This window comes from Myotis lucifugus, unplaced genomic scaffold (assembly GCF_000147115.1).
Source record: "Myotis lucifugus unplaced genomic scaffold, Myoluc2.0 scaffold_111, whole genome shotgun sequence".
NCBI classification, from domain to species: Eukaryota; Metazoa; Chordata; class Mammalia; order Chiroptera; family Vespertilionidae; genus Myotis; species Myotis lucifugus.
In genome coordinates, this window is record NW_005871159.1 from 2,604,793 (window position 1) to 2,626,410 (window position 21,618).

Below are 21,618 nucleotides of genomic sequence, written 5' to 3' on the forward strand. Positions count from 1 at the left end.
CATTGGGGGGAAACTGGGTGAAGGTCACGCATGAGTGCCGTGTTGTATTTCTGCACCTTTTTAATGAAGATAAAATTATTTCAGAATTGGAAGTTTAAAATAGAAAACCCTAATTAATGACAGTAATACCTAGCTTTTAAAAAAATATTTTGCCAGACTTTAAGAAGCTGAAAAACAAGACAGGAGGAGGGGTAAAATAACTCTAAGCACACATAAGGCTTGACTGCATTCTCTTAAGGGTCAGTGTGACTCTAATCCCCTCACAGAGAGGAACATAAACTCACCACCCATACAACATTTCCTCAGAACAAAGAATGCCCCTTCGCTATCAGAATAACCATGGAAGAAGGTAGTATTGTTATACCACATCTCTTTATGTTCCACATATCTCACACACACACACACACACACACACACACACACCCCACATTGTGCTGTTATGATAGCCTATTATTATCCCTTTGGAATAAAGGTGTATTTCTAAAATATATTTTAATGTACTCTCTGTATTTTCCACATAGGGCACACTTAGTAAATACTAACTTACTGTTTGCTCAATAACTACAATGACCTTCATTGGCCCGAAAGGTCAACAGAAGTGCATAACTTTTAGGTGTTGCCATGTATGTCAAGTTATCAACTATGTCCTTGGTAATAGCTCATTCCAGACAAAAGAATACAAAAGAGACAGCATAACAGAATACCAGTGGCACAGCTGAGAAACTGGAATGGACTGTGAAGCATTTAACACTGAGACATGAGTCCCACAGGGTTTAAATGTTGCCACAGATTAAACGTCTTATTTTTCAGACATCAAAATGATTGTGGGATCTTGGAATCTATTCCTGACTTTCCTCTCTCTTCCCCCCTCACTCTTTGATAATGTAATTATACCTGTATTCATTCATCCATTCATTCATTCATTATATTTAATTCATTTGTATTGAGTAACTATTGTGTTTCAAACTTTGTGTTGGAGTCTAAAAGCTAATAAGCTAATGAAAAGAGAACTACAGAATTTTAAGCTCATTGAAGAAAATGTCAGGAACACACCTGATGACTATACTTAATCAATCTACACCTCCGGTTTAAACTGAAACCTCATTCTCAAAATATGTGCATTATACTTTTTTAAATTTTGTAAAGTGGACATAAGAGAATGAAAGTAAAGGAATGGAAATGAAAGTCATTCAATTGAGAACTAACAACTTGTTTTGCCTAAGTTTTTCTATTGCTGACGGAGCATTGTTTCACAGTGTAGACCGCAAACACTCAGGGGACCTATCAGCTTTTCAGATGGCCCTCTAGCTCTCTGCACCTATAGACCTATAGCCAGTTCAGTTCTTCTTGGGGTTGACTAGTGGTCAAGACACCTGTCCAGGAGACTACCTACTACTCAATGAAGCAAAGTCAAATGGACAGAACGCCTGGCATTCAATACAGGATTTCGATACATTCCAGCTTATCCAAGAAGATGAGCTGGGAAACCCTGAGAGTCTTCACCTCTAGATATTTTAATGCAGTCAAGATACTACTACCCAAGAAAGTATGCAGAAATGTAGTTCTTTAGGCTCCAAAGTTTGCTGCCGTAGCTGCTCAACCAGACCTGTAATCACCAACAAGTTAAATGCTGCTCTAATTGCTTTGGGTCTAAAGTTTGGTTTCCTTCAACCCATGCAGTTCTGCGTCCTTTCTAGCTGGCATATTAGCTGCCCCCATTAGGTACCTAAAATGGTGTGTAAGTGCTGTGCTTGGGGGAGAAACCAAGATGGCGGCATAGGTAAACACCGGAGTTTGCTGCCTCGAACAACCACTTCAAAAATACAACTAAAAGACGGAACGGACATCACCCAGAACCACGGGAAGGCTGGCTGAGGAGAGTCTCTTCAACTAGAAGCAAAAACAACAGCATTCCGACGCTCAGCGGAGGCGCAATGTGGAAAATTTAAAGGTACGGCGGTGCGGTGGTGAGGGTGCGCGCGCAAAGCGGGCTGGCGGCTGAGGGCGCGATTGTCGTTTTCAATCAGGAGCGAGTCTCAGACTCTGGGCTACAGATCCGGGCGAGTCTCTAGGGACCCAGACTCAAACGGGAGAAGCGGGACTGTCTGGCTACAGCCCCTCCGAGGTTTGCAGCGATTGCTGGGACAGAGAGGCAGAGCCCCTGGGGACGGACTGAGAGCGGCCATAGCTGCTCCCTCCCCCCGCCCTGTTGAGCCCGCCCCGCCCAAACCCTGCGCACAGCCATTTGCCGATCGCCTCAGGCAAGGGCTGGACTAGCGCCTCCCCAGAGGACTGAAGTTATCCCACAGCTGATTCCTACAGCCAGTCGGCCTGGTGGTCAAATCCCTCTAGTGTTAACTACAACAATTAAGGCTTGGCTAGAACAAGACTGCGCACAGAGACCACAAGGGGGTGCACCAAGAAAGCATATAAGATGCGGAGACAATAAAACATGACAGAAATGGAGGATATGGAGCTAAGAATCGCAATTTTGAGGGCTTGCCATAAATTTGTGCAGAGCCTCACGAAAACTAATGAGACCCTCGATGCTACGATAAAGAAATTAGAAAGTAAGCATACACGGACTGAAATAAAGAATATTATACCCAATAGCAGACCAGAGGAGCACAAGAATCAAACCAAAGATTCGACAAAAAACACCCAATTGGAAAAGCAAAATGAAAAAAGAATCCGAAAGTGTGAAGATAGTGTAAGGAGCCTCTGGGACAGCTTTAAGCGGTCTAATATCAGAATTATTGGAGTGCCAGAAGATGAGAGACAGCAAGATATTGAAAACCTATTTCAAGAAATAATGGCAGAAAACTTCCCCCACCTGGAGAAAGAAATGGACTTACAGGTCCAAGAAGCGCAGAGAACCCCAAACAAAAGGAATCCAAAGAGGACCACACCAAGACACATCATCATTAAAATGCCAAGAGCAAAAGACAAAGAGAAAATCTTAAAAGCAGCAAGAGAAAGAGGCTCAATTTACCTACAAGGGAATACCCATACGACTGTCAGCTGATTTCTCAACAGAAACTTTGCAGGCCAGAAGGGAATGGGCAAGAAATATTCAAAGTGCTGAATACCAAGAACCTACAACCAAGATTACTTTTATCCAGCAAAGCTATCATTCAGAATTGAAGGTCAGATAAAGAGCTTCACAGATAAGGAAAAGCTAAAGGAGTTCATCACCGCCAAACCAGTATTATATGAAATGCTGAAAGGTATCCTTTAAGAAGAGGAAGAAGAAGAAAAAGGTAAAGATACAAATAATGAACAACAAATATGCATCTATCAACAAATGAATCTAAGAATCAAGTGAATAAATAACCTGATGTACAGAATGAACTGGTGACTATAATGAATCAGGGACATAGAAAGGGAATGGACTGACTATTCTTGGGGGAAAAGGGGTGTGGGAGATGCGGGAAGTGACTGGACAAAAATCATGCACCTATGGATGAACTCAGTGGGTGGGGAGTGAGGGTGGAGGGTGGGGTGGGAGCTGGAAGGAGGGGAGTTATGGGGGGAAAAAAGAGGAACAAATGTAATAATCTGAACAATAAAGATTTAAAAAAAAAAAAGTGCTGTGCTTGGGGAAAAAATGTAATGAAGAGTCTGGAGGAGGGGTTGTGGAGATAACCATGACTTTTTTTAGGGGTTATTCAGCTTAAAGTAATTGAAAACAGATGATCAGAGAGAGACAGAGGCATTCATCTCTCAGTTCCTCAGAAACCTGGCATAATTGTGATGATACAGTAGAGGCTCAGAGGAGTGTCCTGGAAGAGTGGGATACCCATGGGATAAAATCATTGGAAACGGGGAAACTAAATGTCCTTCCCACTACTCTGACACAATTCCTCATTCATAGACTCTTGGTTAAGCTGTACTAGAAAATTTAACTTATTAACATGTTTAGAGAGAAATGAGAAATTTATCAAAAAGTAATAAGTTGCACTAAGTAATGGGATAAAAAATCTAGTCCATCAGAGTACACTTCATTCATCCTAGAATCTGACATGCCTCCTACACCTCCTGACTTCACTGACCCTCAGTTTTGAACATTCTTAAAGGGCAATAATATGACCATATGAGTATCGTAAGATAGTAAAGATTAAATAGGTAATTAATACTGGAATTGAGACAAAAAGTGGCACCCCCGCATATAGCTCAGGAAGGTATGTTAGTTTGTATTAATTTAAGTAACCAGAAAAGAATCAGTATCTACTTTGCTTGATCCATATAGATATTGCTTCAAAGAGCATTCACAGGACTCTGAGAAATGATTACAGTTATCCTAAAGCACTTGTTTAACACAAAATCATAGTTTCTGAATACCAATATGCAGCAAGTAAACATTTTACCACACCATACCATTGATGACACAACTGCAAATAACTTACCTCTACAACATTGGTGGGGTTGCGGATATAGACACCAGATGGTGTCAACATTTCAGGACTGGAGAGTCCCTCAGCACCAGAAACACTGATGATCACATTGTTTCTTACTGTATTTCCTTGTTCTGACCTGTCTAATTTAAGAAAAGATAAATTAAAGCATTGCAACTCAGAAACATAATTGAAAGTTATATAAACCAACACTCATATTTCTATTAGTACACATTATAATTTACATATATGCACATATACTCATATATAACCTAGAGGCCCGGTACACAGATTCATGCACTGGTGGGGTCCCTTGGCCTGGCCTGCAGGGATCGGGCCGAAACTGGCTCTCCAACATCCCCCCAGGGGGTCTGCGAGAGGGCAGTTCTCAGGTGACACATCCCAGAATCGGGCTCCCTCCTCTCTGGTTCCGGGTGCATCACCAGAGAACCGCAGCTGCCAAGTCACTGCAGCTCAGCAGCTCCTGCGTTGAGCATCTGCCCCCTGATGGTCAGTGAGCATCATAGCTACCAGTTGGAGTGTCTGCACCCTGGTGGTCATTGCGTGTCATAGCTACTGGTCAGCCAGTAGGCCAGTCGCTTAGGCGTTTATATATAGATACAAAACATTTATTATATTCAACGAATTTAAGCTATCTAGCATTCTTCTATCAGGCCTGTCTATAAAATATACGACAACTTAAATGGATTGTAATAAATTTTAAACCACTTTACAAATTTACCATTTTTCCTTCCAGGAATAGCCTCCCAAGGGATATATCTTGTCTCCACGTGTGTACCTAGGGACAAAAGATCATGTTACCTCAGTACATGTCAGGCCAGCCAAGAAAATGAGGGACAGTGCAATACTATTTCTTCTTTAGGGTGTGGCTTGTTTTGATTTTGTTTTTGTGATTTAATCTATGAACCAAAGAGATACAGATTATATGGACTTTTCAGTTCTCGAGTATCATAGATCAGAAGTTCACTTAAAATTTTAAAAAGAACAAAGAAATAGACCTACTATTTTACTTCTTAGCAAGAGTCTAAGTGACTGTCTCCACAATTAAATGCCACATGCCCTTGTGTCAGCTCCAGACCCATCCCTGGCTGTTTAAAGGACCACCAGCTATCTACATGTCCTTCCCTTTCCCTGGAAGATCTGAAATATCCTGGAGAAACAGGCTGAAGAGGACCAGACAGGTGTGAGCTGGGACCCTCACACCCAGACCATAAAGATTTGAAATAGAACAAAATAAAAGCATGGACTATGCTACAGAGAGAAATAGATTAGCCACTTGAGTGGCATCAATAGAAAAAAGGCCCAAAGACACCCAGCCTCACAGACCCCCTCTTTTCTAGCTCTTTAGGTATTTGGGCTTCCTTGTCATTTATGAGTCTGGATCTGCAAACTGGTTTTGCATGAATTGAGTACTTTATCTATAAGGCATTATTCAATAAATATTCTAATTCCTTCACCTACACTACAATAGATATCAAGAGCAGCCAATTCACAATATCAAGCACTAAACACAAAATTCCTCCTGTAGGTTTTCTTCCTTGCCTAATTAATGGCTAATCCATATATTTGTTTTCTCCTAAGATAATATTGTTAGGGTTCCTTTCTGAATTTTTGCTCCAACTTTCAGCAAAGTTTTCCCTTACATGGATAAAAATGAAGATAAACAAAATTAATCCTCCATCTGTTGGTCTGACTGCTCTGTAGCTGTCCTTTTTCAATTAAAAAATTCTCCTGCACGTGGTCACTTTTTTTTTGTCCAAAGCTCTTTGCCTTTTAGAGCTCGGATATGTTTTAAGGAAAGTTTATATGATCCATATTTTCTCTCTAAATAGTTTCCCTCTCAGGATTAGACCCTTTATAGCTTTTATCTTTAACAGATTGTTCTTAAATGAAACATGCACATTTTCCCACTAATGGTATCACAGAATTAATTTAAATATAAAACACTATTTAGCAACACAGTTCTAATTTTACTTTCAGTGAAAACCTCGATTTGCTTTTTTATTCTGATATAACCAAAGACTCTTCGTTCATTAATTCATTCATTTATTTCAACAAATATAGCTACTACACTCTAGTTAATGTGCTAAATGCTAAGGAAACAGTATTCACATGAAATATGATGGTAAAAACAGATATTAATTTGATTATTTGAAACATGATATATAATTTTTAATCTATCAATAATTATTGGTGCTAAAAGAACTTAAACACAGAACCTTGCAAAGAAGAATAATTCATATGAATAGAAGGGGGGGAGCTTGTGCAAAGGTCCTGAGGCAGCAGAAAGTGTAGCCTTTGGAAAGAATTAGAATAAAATAGATCAGTGTAGCTAAAGTAGAGAGAGAAAAAGGTCAAGACAAGAGGCAAAATCAGGCAGGGAGTCCTTTAAGCTAGGTTAAGGATTTTGGATTATATTCTAATGGCAATAAGACACTCTTAAATGGTTTTAAGGAGAGAAGTGATATAATGCAATTTGAGATTTTAAACCATAATTCTGTGTTCTGCAAGGGGAATAAATTTAAGAAGAAAAAAAGTGGATATAGGTGACCAGTTAGAAGGTTTTGAAACATGGGCTTCTTCAGCAAATCACAGGAGCAACTAAGAACAGAATTCAAGATTTTTAACTCCTTGTCCATCATCCAGACTTGAAATTCCATGAGATGCTACAAAAATATATTTATATGACGTATTTATTTGAATTTATTGTGAAAATTGCTGACAGTAAGTCTTAAAACTGCTCATTGTATAATTACTAACCTGTACTAAAATATCACCTTTAAATGATATGTTTTCTATTGGTAAAGCTTAGTTAGCCAATCACTAATAACTAAATTTAGAATTTTTAACTATGACTTTTTAGAACATTTAATTATGGCTTATTTCTAATGAGCAAAGGCTAAAGTTTTTATAAATTGGAAATTCAAACTTTGCGATAATTCCTTTTGAAATACTGTGTGTCTCAAAAATACCAAATTTAACAAGCTCATTTCACTTACCCACCAGCAGTGCGTGGCCTAAAATATCGTAGAACACATTACTGTCCACCTTCAGGCCCAAGGTCCCGGACATGCTGAGGCCTCGGCTGAAGGAGCCCCACACAGTGCAGCCCTGTATGTAGGAATCTGAGTAGCGAAGAGTAAGGTAACAATTAGAAGGGAATCTGAAAGGCTCCTCAGATTTAGATCTCTTTGGAGATCATTTCCAAAGCAAGCTATAATATAACTAAGAACATTCTCCTACACAATGATGAAACTCGGGAAATGAGGATTTGGAATTAGAAATCAAATTTTAAAAATGGGCAACTCTACAAGAATAAGCAGGGTAAAATCCAAGGGTCAGATGTGAGAAAGAAGACGGTATGGCCAAACCACAAAAGAGTGCAAGGCTGTCAAGATTTCCATTGGCCATCATCTTTGGTATTTACTTTCATCACAATATGGTGGACAGCAGCTAAAGAGAAATTAAGGGCCACATGAAGACTACTACTGTTATGGACCAACCCTGATCTTTCAAAATTGCATCTGGCATGAAGAGATGTAGTCATTATTTCTTGAGCTATGAAGTAATAACTTTTAACTTGCTGGGCAATAATATTTAACTTGTTGGCCTAAAGTTGCCAGAGAGCCTCTTTTAAAAAAATTAAATTTATATGGGTAACATTGGTAAATAACATTATATAATTTTCAGGTGTACACGATTATAAATTGACATCAGCAAAGCCAGAGGTTGACGTGAGGATCACAAGTCTCACAGTTGCATATGGTGGGTTTCTGAAGCTGAAGGGGTGGTACCCTAACTATGGTAAAACGAACTGGCATTTAGGAAACTCATCACAATGGCTCCATGGGTATATTTTATGGCCCCTAAATCAACTTATGTGAACTGGCTCAACAACGAATAAATATATATTTCAGGAACTGTGCATTGTGCTGGAGATATAAAGATGAATGAAACTAAATAAATTCAGTAAAGTGGTTTAGGGTCGACCTATGAACCGGGAGGTCCCAGTTCAATTCCCAGTTGTGGGCTCGATCCCCATTGTGGGGCATGCAGGAGGCAGCCAATCAGTGATTCTCTCTCATCATTGATGTTTCGGTCTCTTTCTCCCTCTCCCTTCCTCTCTGAAATCAATGAAATATATATTTTAAAAAATAATAAATTTTTCACTGTCTGATGGAGGAAACTCACATTAAAATAGTAAAAATATACCATTTGGATAAATAAATTATAAATTCTAGAAAAATGAGTTTTGTATTATTCTAGGTAGTGAGAGACATATCAATGTCAAATGTTAAGAATAAAGGTTACTTAGCCAATTAGAAAAACTACTTTGTTTAATGGAATAATTTGACTTTTAAATTGGGACTACCCAGAAAATTCTCAACTATAATGTCTCCATAGGTGGATGGTCTCCACCTTCCCTTTGAGCTCAGCTTCCCTGGTACCAGAGGGTCTCACATCACTCACCAAAAGTTAACCCATCATATCCACTTACGCAGAAAACTGTGCTGCTGCAGACTTTCCCTGACTCTAAATCACCATAACATTGCTACATCTGAACAACCAGTAAGTACTAATGTGTTTATAGAGCTATTATGGGTTAAATTTGGGGATTGGTAAACCTTTAAAAGTAGCAAGCATGCAAGAATTCCAGCACCTTCTAACTCTAGTGGCTGGGGGCAATTGCCCAATGGGTCATGTGGGCCTTTGGGGGGTGAAACAATAAAAGATATTTGGCAAGCATGCCAAAAGTTTATAACCTGAGTTAATATGGTGTCCCTTCCTTGGACACACACTTGCATTTTAACAGAGACCTAAAGGGAATAATGTATTAACTTAGTGGTTTTTCAAACATTTTTTAATCACTGAACCTAGCCGATATAATAAAAGCCTAATATGCAAATTGTCCCCTTGGGAGTTCGACCAGGAGTTCGACTGCTCGCTATGATATGCACTGACCACCAGAGGGCCACGCAGAACATGGCAGGCGTCGGCGACACGGCGCTGTCAGTTGGCAGCAGTGGAGGTGCTGCCGGCCCTGATGGGCCCCGACAAGAGCAGGACCTCGGTGGGATGGTGGAGCAGGTGAGTGGGTGGCACCAGGCCAAGGCAGGGTGCCAGGTGGGGCTGCGGGGCTGTGAGGCTGGGGATGCAAGCTGGGACTGCAAGCCTAGGGGCACAAGCTGGGGCCCGATCCCCATGGGCCACCCCAAGAGACCCCACCCATGCTCGAATTCATGCACCAGGCCTCTAATTTTCAAATAAAACCTAATATATAAAAATAAATACATGTGCCCTAACTGGTTTGGCTCAGTGGATAGAGCGTCGGCCTGCGGACTGAATGGTCCCAGGTTCGATTCGGCCAAGGGCATGTACCTTGGTTGCGGGCACATCCCCGATAGGGGGTGTGCAGGAGGCAGCTGATCGATGTTTCTCTCTCATTGATGTTTCTAACTCTCTATCCTTCTCCCTTCCTCTCTGTAAAAAATCCATAAAATATATTTTAAAAATAAATAAATAAATAAATAAATAAATAAATAAATACATGTGCAGCTACTCTGAAGCAGAGGTTAGAGAAGGCAGATTAAGTACATTTTTTAGCAACGGGGGTTTTAATTACGTGCAATTTATAACACATATGTGACTGCTATCCTCGTTTATATTGGAGCTGGCCCCCACATCAAATATTCTGCATCCTTATAAGCACCAGGAGACCAAAAAAGAGAGAGAGAGCGAAGGGCACAAAGATACTGATCATTCGTTCAGATGTACTAGGGAAATAGCCATGTTAGGAATCATACCCGTAAGTGAATGACAAAAATAAATAAATAAGGTAGAAGAGAAAATTTAGAATAAATTAGGACATTAGAATAAATAGACATTCTTAGCATCCAAGTTGATTTGAAATTAGAAAAAAAATGCTGCTATTGGTTAGCCAGGATTCTGCCTTCAATGACCTTAAAGATTACTCTGTCATTGTCTGTTGAAATCCTAGCATTTTTTTTAACCCTAGTATTTTTAATGTTCTTTGTCAGGCACCACCCCCAGAGCACCTCCCTTTCCAAGGAAGGCAAAGCTTGAATGTTGGGTCTTGGAGGTGCTAAGCTTGAATGTTGGGTCTTGGAGGTGCTAAGGGGTGGGGAGGATAGCTCAGAAATGAAGCTTCTGTCCTGACTCTGCATGTCAGCTTCTGGCACTGGGCTTTTGTCCTGGATGCTCCAATTTTGGTTTCAGAACCTTCATCAGTACATGTGACAATATTCTTCTTTTCTGGTTCTAATCTTGTTTTTCACTTAGTGATTCCCACCTTCATTTGATTTTTCCTGTTCCCTTTCTATCTCTTCAGCTCTGGCCAACATCTGCACACTCTGTCTGCTCTATGTTCCCAGGAAAAGCACCTTGTTCTCAGCCCATTCTCCCCTATTTTTCTAGGAAGAAGATTCCTCGAGTTAGTACAACTTCACAGGGAATTGCTCCCTGCTGTGCTGGACTGCCACAGTGTTGATGATTTACACTATTCAATGTCAATATGCCTGTAGTTGCAGGTTTACAAAGTGGATCGTGCAGTTCACTCCACATCTGTTGTACCTATAGTCATGTTTCTCAAAGTATATTCCTTGGAACACTTGTTCCAGAATCATTATGAAAAATTCAGATTCCCAGGGCCACCTCAGACCAGAATTTGTCTTGATAGGCTCCATAATGCTGAATTTTAATAAGCTCCTCAAGGGATTTTTTTAGGCATACTAAAGTTTGAGAAACATAGATCTAGAGTATAATTATCCATCTCTGACCCCCCACATTCACATATCACCTATCATTACCCTTGGCATGTAGTGCCTTGAACATGGGATAAGAAATGAAAATGAGAAGTCATAGACCTAGCCCCCTTACCTCTCATAGCTCCCACCAGAGTCAGAGAGCTCAGATGCTTTTGGAAGGCTTGCCCCAAGTTCCGGAACTGCACTCCCTGCAACTGTACCCGGCTGGGCTCCTCTGGGACCGACTGAATAATGATTCTGGCCCCCAGGTCCCTGGATCCCAGCATCTTCTCACTCTTGGAATACAAACAGTGCTGCAAATTACCTGAAATACAGAATGCAGTGTGACACATATAGGCCTATCTCCCAGTTTGAAAGACAAAGCATTATTGCCTATTTCATTTAATAATGTTATTTTCCTTTTACTTTGATTCTCCTTTTTTAATTATTAATTAAAACATCCAATAACTAGGACACAATGTTGCCTTCACTCTATTATTCCAGAAGCCCCCAACCCCAAATCAATTACCTTAATTACTGTCACAAAGAGGCTGACTGTGGCCCACAAATTCAACCAAAATAGGTATTTATTTCAACCCAAAAGACCAGCTGGAGGAAGTGTGTAATAAAATGACCTTCTCGTGGTTTATAACTGTAGGGAACAAGATGTAAATGCTGAATGTAATTGTGGCTCTTTTTAGTCTTAAACTGTCCAATGGGCTTCCCATTTACTCTGCTGCTTTCTAGTTTGGTGACAACACTAATGCCACTGAAGAAATAGCCAAGGGCTCCAGCCCCTGCACCAATACCTCCTTCCCAGAGAGGACAGCAAATTGCATGGATGTAGTACACACAGATACCATTGCTACAAAGTGTGGTCACCTCAGGGTCCAGGACTCTTTCTGTTGACACATGGCATGTGGTGCTGTGAACTAAAAATCCATCTCCTGAATTGATTCTTTATTGTCCATGTTAACAAACCAAAGCAGAAGTGCTACTAATACAAAATGATGTACCAATCCACAGTAAATAATCCATAGCAAATTACAAAGTCCTGTCACTCGTTAGCACCCAGAGAATAAATATATAAGAGGTGAATAAAGAGCTGTTTTATATGCTTATGATTTATCACAATTTTTTATATATTTTATTGATTTTTTTTACAGAGAGGAAGGGAGAGGGATAGAGAATTAGAAACATTGATGAGAAACATCGATCAGCTGCCTCCTGCACACCCTGCACTGGGTATGTGCCCACAACCAAGATACATGCCCTTGACCGGAATCGAACCTGGGACCCTTGAGTCCACAGGCCAATGCTCTATCCACTGAGCCAAACTGGTTAGGGCAATTTATCTCAATTTTGACGATGTTAGTGGTCCCTAAAACATTTAAGTGGTCAGGATTCATATTATTGTGTTTAGCTACCTCATTCCCACATGTCAGTTCCACAGAAAGAAGAGGTGAGTGACATATGTTTTTAGTGAAGCTATGAATTCTGCTTTACTTTGAGAATTTTGTAGTAATGATAAAGAGTTATGCTGAAATCAGGGATTTTTTTTCCCATTCGAAGCTAACAGCTTTATCATGACCTAAACCCAGATGCATGGTCTCACTTGCAGGATGATCAAATGCAATGTTTTGCACAATTTTATCTGAAAATACCTGCATGAGAAATCCTACAGTGTTTTAAAAGAATTCAGATCTCAATTCAGCAGAATTATTAAAGTTGGCAGTCAATGGATTCTAACCCACTGCATCCAAACATTTTTCGGAATGACACATTTGTGAGCTAGAAGACTGAGGTGGTGGGGAGGTAGGGTCTATGTCCCTCCCTCCTGACCACATCCTAACGTTATAGCCACCTGTGTCTATATGTAGATGTGACTCAAATTTTTAACTCCATCTGACATTTCTTCCAGGCTCCGGACACTACCAGATATCTCAACTCTGATGCTGGCCTGGCATCTCAGTCTCGACATGAACAAAATGAAACTCATGAGTTCCACCCTCCCACCCCAAAATCTGTTCCTCTTCCCAACTCAATAAATAGCCTCATCATCCATCCAGGATGCATGCCTGGGAGTCATCCTTGACACCCACACCATCCTGGACCAAATTTGACGAATGATATCTTCACAACATGTGAAAGCCTCGTAATCTACAGCCTGAGAAACCAAAACATAACCTACTAAACTAGCCATCCCTGAAATAGATGTTTAATAGGCACATCAGTGTGATCCAGTGCCTGTTATTCTTCTAGAAGATAAATTGACTTTTTAACCACTTACTTAAAGTATGTGGTAGTTCACTCAGAAAACAAACTCCAAAAGTGGAGGTGGAGGGGAGGGAAGAGGCCAACAAGCCTAATCAGTAAGAATGTGCTGCCTGCATTCCTGACTTGGGCATTGAGCAGTTTTCCTGAGAATTTTAGAAAGTGCTTGGAATCAGAGTTAAGACTACAATATAACCGCAAACCTCAAAATTTAATTCAACTCTCCAGATTTAATTATTTAACATTTTGCTTTCCAAAAGAAATAGTTCATTACTCAAGTCAATAATGTTGTCTACCTCTTTCACGAGGTTGTCGAGGGCAAGAAATCAATTTATCAAGAGCATTGTGAAAACTATAGAATATTATGCACATGTAAAGGTTAAAGGTTTATTCTATTTTGAAAGAAGTCAATAATGCTACATATCATTCAACAGTAAGAACGTTCTTTTTCACTCATTGGACCTCCCAACCAAATACTTCTCTACCTTCTGAAGTGTTAGCCTCCTGGCATGAAGCAAGGAACTTTGTCCTCTCACTGGTGAGATTTCCTTGTATGATAATCCTCCTGCTGAGCAGGGCCACTGTGGCCTTTAGAATATGGTGTTCTCCAGCTACCCAATTCTCTGTGAAGTTGTGAGAATATCTTTCAAAAAAAGAAAGAAAAAAAAGACACATCTGTAGACACCACTCTGAATCTTATCAGGAATAGTAAGCTACTAGATTCACATAATACCCTATGTGGGGGTCTATTTCTTTTGAAACTCAAATACAAAAGAGTGAACTATTGGCACTAGTAAGTGATAATTAGGAAACTATGATGACTATTGCTCTGACCACCTAACATGGGAGTTCTAGAGTTTTACAAGAAAAACTTATTAAAGAAATCTAAATCTTCAAAACATCACATGCTTTATAATTTTTCTTGTCAAAACACCTAACATTACTTAATTAAAAAGACATCATTGAAAGACAAAAAAAATGTACAGACACCAGCACAGTTAAGACCTCATCTTCTTCCATCTAAATGGACCCAAGTTGTCACTCAGTACCTCAAGGGTGATCTCAGATACAGGTCTGCATTGTGCACAGTTTCCACAACGACAATCTCTTCCATGGGTCTGGCACCTTCAACACCCATTCCACTGATGATGACAACTTCATCCCCAGAGTGCCAGTCCACAGCATCTTCTAGAGCCAACACTGTGTCACGGGCAGAGGCAGCTGCTCGAAGATGAGTGACAATTACTTCTGGTAGTGAACCTAAAGCAGTGGGAGGAAAATGTGCCTTCAGACATTCAAATAGTTAATACAAATGTGGTATTACTCAGCCAAAGGATCCTGTGAACAAATAACCTGGGAAAGTAAATTTCAGGCTCAATAAGCACCAATGCCTTCACTTTTTCATTGTTGTTGTTGTTGTTGTTTTTTAATCTGTCACATGGCAGCAATAAAAGTAATCCAGGATTGAGAATGGCATGATACAAAAAACACAGGAATTGGAGTCAGACTTACAACTGAATCACAGTATTGCCATATTCTAACCATGTTTCTTTGGGTAATAAACTCAACAGTGGGCTTCAGTTTCCTCAGTAATAAAGCAGTAGTAGCAAGGTCTTCCCCCATAGGGTTTTAAGAGGATTAAATAACACAATATTCATGAAACATGTGGTTTGGACCTTATCACATAATAGACCCTCAATACTCTGTGCTTTGAGTATGTAATTTTACCACCTATTTCTTATTCCAAATAAAAACAGAAAGCTATTCATACTGAATTTCTAATCGGAAGACTTCAGCTCACTTGACAAATAGTGTTAGTAGAGTACAAAGTCAAAATTATCTCAGATTGTCCTGAACCATGTCGTATTAAATGATCTTTTCAAACTCTAAAATTGGGTGGGTTCCACAGAGGACTGCTATGCGAAATTGAAGGGTAGCTTGTGTCTCTAGGTACCTTGGTTTCAGTTGGAGTCCACAGCATCCATCTGATCCTCCGATGCCAGTAGGCTATTCCTTCACTGTCAAAGATTCAAGAAGGTAGTCTGTCTTCCAGTTTACTCTGGCCTTTTCCAGCAAGGGTCATGGCAAAAAATTTTTTCAAGACATTATCTGAAGCAATACTTCAGAAAATACATGGCTAACTCCCAACTCCTTCTTCTTTCCTCAGTACATTTCCTTCCTCCTTTGCAATAGATCATAATTTACCTTTAGCCCTCAGCAACTTCCTGTCCTCCCCTATTGCACTACAGTAATATAATAATACTTGAATCTCTAACTACAGGGGTGGCCAACAATAAATCATTTTCAAATCATTTTAGATTTCCCTCTTTATTTATTTGTCTGTGTATGTATGGGCACTTGCACCAATAATGTTGTTTTAGGCTTAAAAAGGTCTCTGGGTTAATGATGTAATTTCTTAAGTTTACTTGGGCAATAATTTTATCTTAAAAAACATTTAGAGTTCAACATGTCTAATTATAGGGCAGGTAAAAATTAAGACATAAATCATCCCAAAAGAAAATAATTTTAACTTTGTTCCTTGTTTGTTTTAACCTTTGGGAACAACAAAATTAAATAAAGTTTATTTATATGTATATGCACATATATATGAATTTCTATGATTGGTTCTTCAATGTTTGCACAGGAAAATCTCTAAGGAGCAAAGAAAGTGTTTATCAAAGTCAAAATGCTATTAAAATCTGTGATCAATTGTTCATAATATTCAATATGCAACAAACACCTACTATGCACCTATCAACATGCAAGCTATTCATGGAAGAACCAAGAGTAGGGATAACAAAAATATTTCTCAATTAATCATTCTTAATCAAATAAATAAAAAAATCAGAGAATCTTTGAAGTGCATTTTTCATTATTAACATAAATTTATGTCCTTTCAAATGTTGACAGAGCCTCTATAATACAATAAAATTATTTCAGAATTTACTCACTCTCATAAAAAATATGACGAGAACATCAAACCTGCATGCTTCATGGTCGCCAGTTATATTTCTAGCTATGTAGGAGATAGCCATTATCATCATCTCAAATTTGAGAATGTCAAAATTATGATAATCAGCTGAGCTAGATTCTGTGCATCTAGCTTTTATTCTTCTGGCTATTCTGCATTATTTTTTAAACTTTGCTAAGATATTTTAATTACATCCCTTCTTTGTCACTTAACCTACAGCATCTGCCTGCAGTACTCAGGAACAAAGCACCAAATTCTCTTCCTGACTTTTAAGATTCTCCATAATTTTACTCTACTTTATGGTCTCTGACTCCTTAATTAAGTCTCCATTCCAGGAAGCCCAGTCTCATTACCTCCTGTCATTTGACAGGATCACTTCCATCTCTATCCCTTTGCCCATTCTGTTCCTTCTACCTGCGTGCCCAGCCTTCTTCATGTCACCTATTCTTCCGAAACACAAATCAAGCCCCACTTCTTCCACTGAATTTCAGGCAGCATTTCAGCCCATGCTTATGTCCACCTCCTCCCATAGACATTACAGTGCTGTGGTTCTTCCTTATGCAAAAGGCCCGTGTGCATATGAGATTTAGGCATGCCCAAGCATATCTGGCTAGTTTATGGGTCATTTGTGTGAGTTGTGTTATTAGCGCGGGAGAAGTGTACACGAGGAGCAGTTGAGAGAAGAAGATCACAGAGACAGCATGGGATCTGCCTCAGATACGGATTTTCGCTCCTGACCAAACGGACCACTGAACCTGAAGAAAAGAGCTGAAAGCCCTAACCGGTCTGGCTCAGTGGATAGAGCATTGGCCTGCAGACTGAGGGGTCCCAGGTTCGATTCCGATCAGGGGCACGTACCTTGGTTGCGGGCACATCCCCAGTAGAGAGTGTGCAGGAGGCAGCTGGTCGATGTTTCTCTCTCATCGATGTTCCTAACTCTCTATCCCTCTCCCTTCCTCTTTGTAAAAAATCAATAAAATATATTTTAAAAAGAAAGAAAGAAAAAAGAAAGAAAGAAAGAAAGAAAGAAAGAAAGAAAGAAAGAAAGAAAGAAAGAAAGAAAGACCTCTACTCAGAAAACTACAGGACATTGAAAAAAGAGATAGAGGAAGACATAAACAGATGGAAGAACATACCGTGTTCATGGATTGGTAGAATCAACATCATTAAAATGTCCATACTACCCAAAGCAATCTATAAATTCAATGCACTTCCCATCAAAATACCAACGGCATACTTCACAGATCTAGAACAAACTCTCCAAAAATTCATTTGGAATAAAAAAAGACCCCGAATAGCTGCAGCAATCCTGAGAAAGAAGAAAGTAGGTGGGATCTCAATACCAGATATCAAGATGTATTACAAAGCCACTGTTCTCAAAACTGCCTGGTACTGGCACAAGAACAGGCATATAGATCAATGGAATAGAATAGAGAACCCAGAAATCGGCCCAAACCAATTAGCTCAATTAATATTTGACAAAGGAGGAAAGAACATTCAATGGAGCCAAGATAGTCTCTTCAATAAGTGGTGTTGGGAAAATTGGACAGATATATGCAAGAAAATGAAACTAGACCACCAACTTACACCATACACAAGAATAAACTCAAAATGGATAAAGGAATAAATGTACGACAGGAAACCATAAAAATTCTAGAAGAATACAAAGGCAACAAAATCTCAGACATATGCCGAAGCAATTTCTTCACCGATACAGCTCCTAGGGCACTTGAAACTAAAGAGAAAATGAACAAATGGGACTACATCAAAATAAAAAGCTTCTGCACAGCAAAAGAAACCATCAACAAAACAACAAGAAAACCCACTGCGTGGGAAAACATATTTGCCAACGTCATATCTGATAAGGGCCTAATCTCCAAAATTTATAGGGAACTCATACAACTTAACAAAAGGAAGATAAACAATCCAATCAAAAAATGGGCAAAGGATCTAAATAGACACCTTTCAAAAGAGGACATTCAGAAAGCCAAGAGACATATGAAAACATGCTCAAAGTCACTAATCATCCGAGAGATGTAAATCAAAACAACAATGAGGTACCATCTCACACCTGTCAGACTGGCCATCATCAACAAATCAACAAACGACAAGTGCTGGAGAGGATGTGGAGAAAAAGGAACACTTGTGCACTGCTGGTGGGAATGCAGACTGATGCAGCCACTATGGAAGACAGTATGGAGTTTCCTCAAAAAACAAAAAATGGAACTCCCATTTGACCCTGTGATCCCACTTCTAGGAATATATCCCAAGAAACCAGAAACACCAATTAGAAAGGATATATGCACCCCTATGTTCATAGCAGCACAATTCACCATAGCTAAGATCTGGAAACAGCCTAAGTGCCCATCAGTAGATAAATGGATTAGAAAACTGTGGTACATCTACACGATGGAATACTATGCTGCTGTAAAAAAGAAGGAACTCTTACCATTTGCAATGGCATGGATGGAACTGGAGAGCATTATGCTAAGTGAAATAAGCCAGTCAATGAAGGAAAAATACCAGATGATCTCACACATTCATGGATAATAGAGACCATTATAAACTTTTGAACAATAATAGATACAGAGGCAGAGCTGCCTCAAACAGATTGTCAAACTGCAGCGGGAAGGCCGGGGAGGGTTGCGGGGGCAGGAGGGAGGGGAGTAAGAGATCAACCGAAGGACTTGTATGCATGCATATAAGCATAACCAATGGACATAGACACTGGGGGGTAGGGGAGACCAGGGGGTTGTCAAGGGCGGGGGAAAAAAGGACACATATGTAATACCCTTTGTAATACTTTAAGCAATAAAAAAATTTAAAAAGAAAGAAAGAAAGAAAGAAAGAAAGAAAGAAAGAAAGAAAGAAAGAAAGAAAGAGCTGAAGGAACTCTCCAGATGGATTTTGCACCTGATGCTCCTCTGTTGGGATTTTCATCAACTCTTTTTTCAGAATGATGTTTAACTTGATTCCTCAGAAAAGCCTCTGAGACCCCCCTAACGGGGTCAAACCCTCCGATCACCATGTTCCTCTCCTTGCCAGCACTGAACACATTGCCATTTGGCCTCTATTAGTGCACTTCTCTATTTGTCTCCCCTATTAAACAGGACAGGAGGAGTTATGCCTATATTTGCTCACCATGATAGCACCAATGCCCACCACGGTGTCTAGCATATAACAGGTGTTTAATAAATATGTACCAAATGAGGAAAATCATGACTGAGTCATGGAGAAACCAGCACTCCAAAGTTTTGGTGTCCAGGTGATTAGGTAGGACCCTGAGTGGCAAAAGAGGAAGTCACCGTGCTTCATGGTGGGACACAGCACACTGCTACACCTCAGGGTATGACCACCTGGGCAGCAATGAAAGCCTGCGCCTTGGCACTCACGTGTTCAGGACTCTCATGGCAGGTATCGGCAGCAGGGGCTGGGATGAGGCAGCCCCCAGCACCTCCCTAAATGGAAGGCAAGGACCAAGAAAACCAAAATAGGAGGAATAGTGCATGAAAGATGAGACGGACTAGTTGATGAACTCATGAAATTCGTCATGAGAATATCTACAGCAAGCAGGCAGGAATGCTGGAAAAGGCTGGAGGTTCTGTGAGAGCTGGGGGAGGCAGGCAGTAAAATGTTTATGATCACTACTGAAATATCCCAGGCTGAGCAGGTTCGGAGAGGCCTGGAGAGATTTCAGTTATATAACCCACAGTCAGTACCATATATTTCAATACTAAATTAGTCCATAATAATTACAATGCATGTGTCTTACCCCCCCATGAGGACAGTCAGCACCTTGGATGCAGGATACTGCCTTATGTTTTTGTGTCAGAATTCCGGCATGGTCCTGGGCTCACAATTAGGATTCAACACATAAGGATTTAAATTAACTATTTTGAATATTGCCTTCCGGACATTTACCTGCAAATCTCCATCAGATATATACCTCAATGAGTATGTAATATCTAATATGTAAAAATTACTACAAAAATAATTATTAAGCACTTAGAATAAGTTCTATGCTAAGTAGTTTTACTCTAAAGTAAGAATTGTTTCTGTTGTTGGTTTTCTTTTAACAGATCATACAGCCTAGAAAGTTGAGATACTTCAAGGACATGATTACACAGCAGTGAGATGTCAGCAGCAAGTTCTGAAACCAGGTCTTCTGGATCCAGGACCAAAGAACTGGACACATAATGGAATTCCTGACCTCTGGAAATATCTACAAATTAACTGTATCCAATCAAATTTGATTCTCAAAACATTATATTCCTTACTTCATAAATATTATTTAAATGCCACACAAGGTGGAACGACTGCTTCTCTGATGAAGAAGGCATTGCACACATTTTGAACATGAGTCATTTCACCTCACAGCTCTCTTAAGAAACCCAGGTTGGGCAGCTGCCTTCCTTTCCCTACCGCAAATCAAAAAACATAAAAATGCAGCTTTAAAAGCTCAATAGTTTATGAATATACTTAAATGAAAAAGAGTTATGATCCTAACTTATAATTTAATACACTGTTTAACCACTTTGGGCTTTCAACATTGACCTATTAAACAAACAAACTATTCATTTACTCCCACTAATAACTTCTACTCATAATTGTATTTCCTACAAATTATTGTTCAAGCATTTCAATGCCATCCATCCATAATTACACAGTCACAGAGAACCATCTTACCAAATGGGCATGAAGAGAAAGAAAATAATCATTGTGGGTCAACACTCTTTAAAATAACTAATTGTCCTCTGTTTATTTTGTAGGACCTCTGTCTTTATTCCAAGCAAATAACTGCCAAATCATTTAGAAGACAAAATCATTTCATTAAAATAATGTTTGGATCAGAATAGACATATAAAAGAACACACACACACACACACACACACACACACAAAACAAAAAAAAACACCTAGAATTTTTTCCCAAATATATGCAAATTATTTACCCCTTATCTCCACTTGCAGCTTCACTATTACCCATAATAAAATAATGAATGTTATATTTTCTTCTTGTAGATAAATATCTGTCAAGAACTAGGAAGACATACATATAGGGAAAAGAATCCTCCAGGTCCATGGCCAGTACAGGAAATAGACAAATGTCACAAATTCACCACGTTAAGTGTTAAGACAGAGGGACACCAAGGGTCTGCTGGCACACAAACACAGAGCACCTCACACAAAAGAAG

At 39.6% G+C, this 21,618-nt stretch overlaps 1 protein-coding gene across 1 annotated transcript in view; it reads right to left on the reverse strand.

Annotated features, from left to right (window-relative positions):
• Positions 1-21,618, reverse strand: part of PKHD1 (PKHD1, fibrocystin/polyductin) — a 385,419-nt gene that overhangs the window by 210,777 nt on the left and 153,024 nt on the right. The window contains exons 37-42 of the mRNA XM_023757718.1: positions 14,503-14,713; positions 13,939-14,096; positions 11,313-11,504; positions 7,415-7,540; positions 5,137-5,193; positions 4,407-4,537 (exon numbers count right to left, since the gene is read on the reverse strand). Coding sequence (XP_023613486.1) covers positions 4,407-4,537; positions 5,137-5,193; positions 7,415-7,540; positions 11,313-11,504; positions 13,939-14,096; positions 14,503-14,713 — 875 coding nt within the window. The remainder of the gene's footprint in view (positions 1-4,406; positions 4,538-5,136; positions 5,194-7,414; positions 7,541-11,312; positions 11,505-13,938; positions 14,097-14,502; positions 14,714-21,618) is intronic.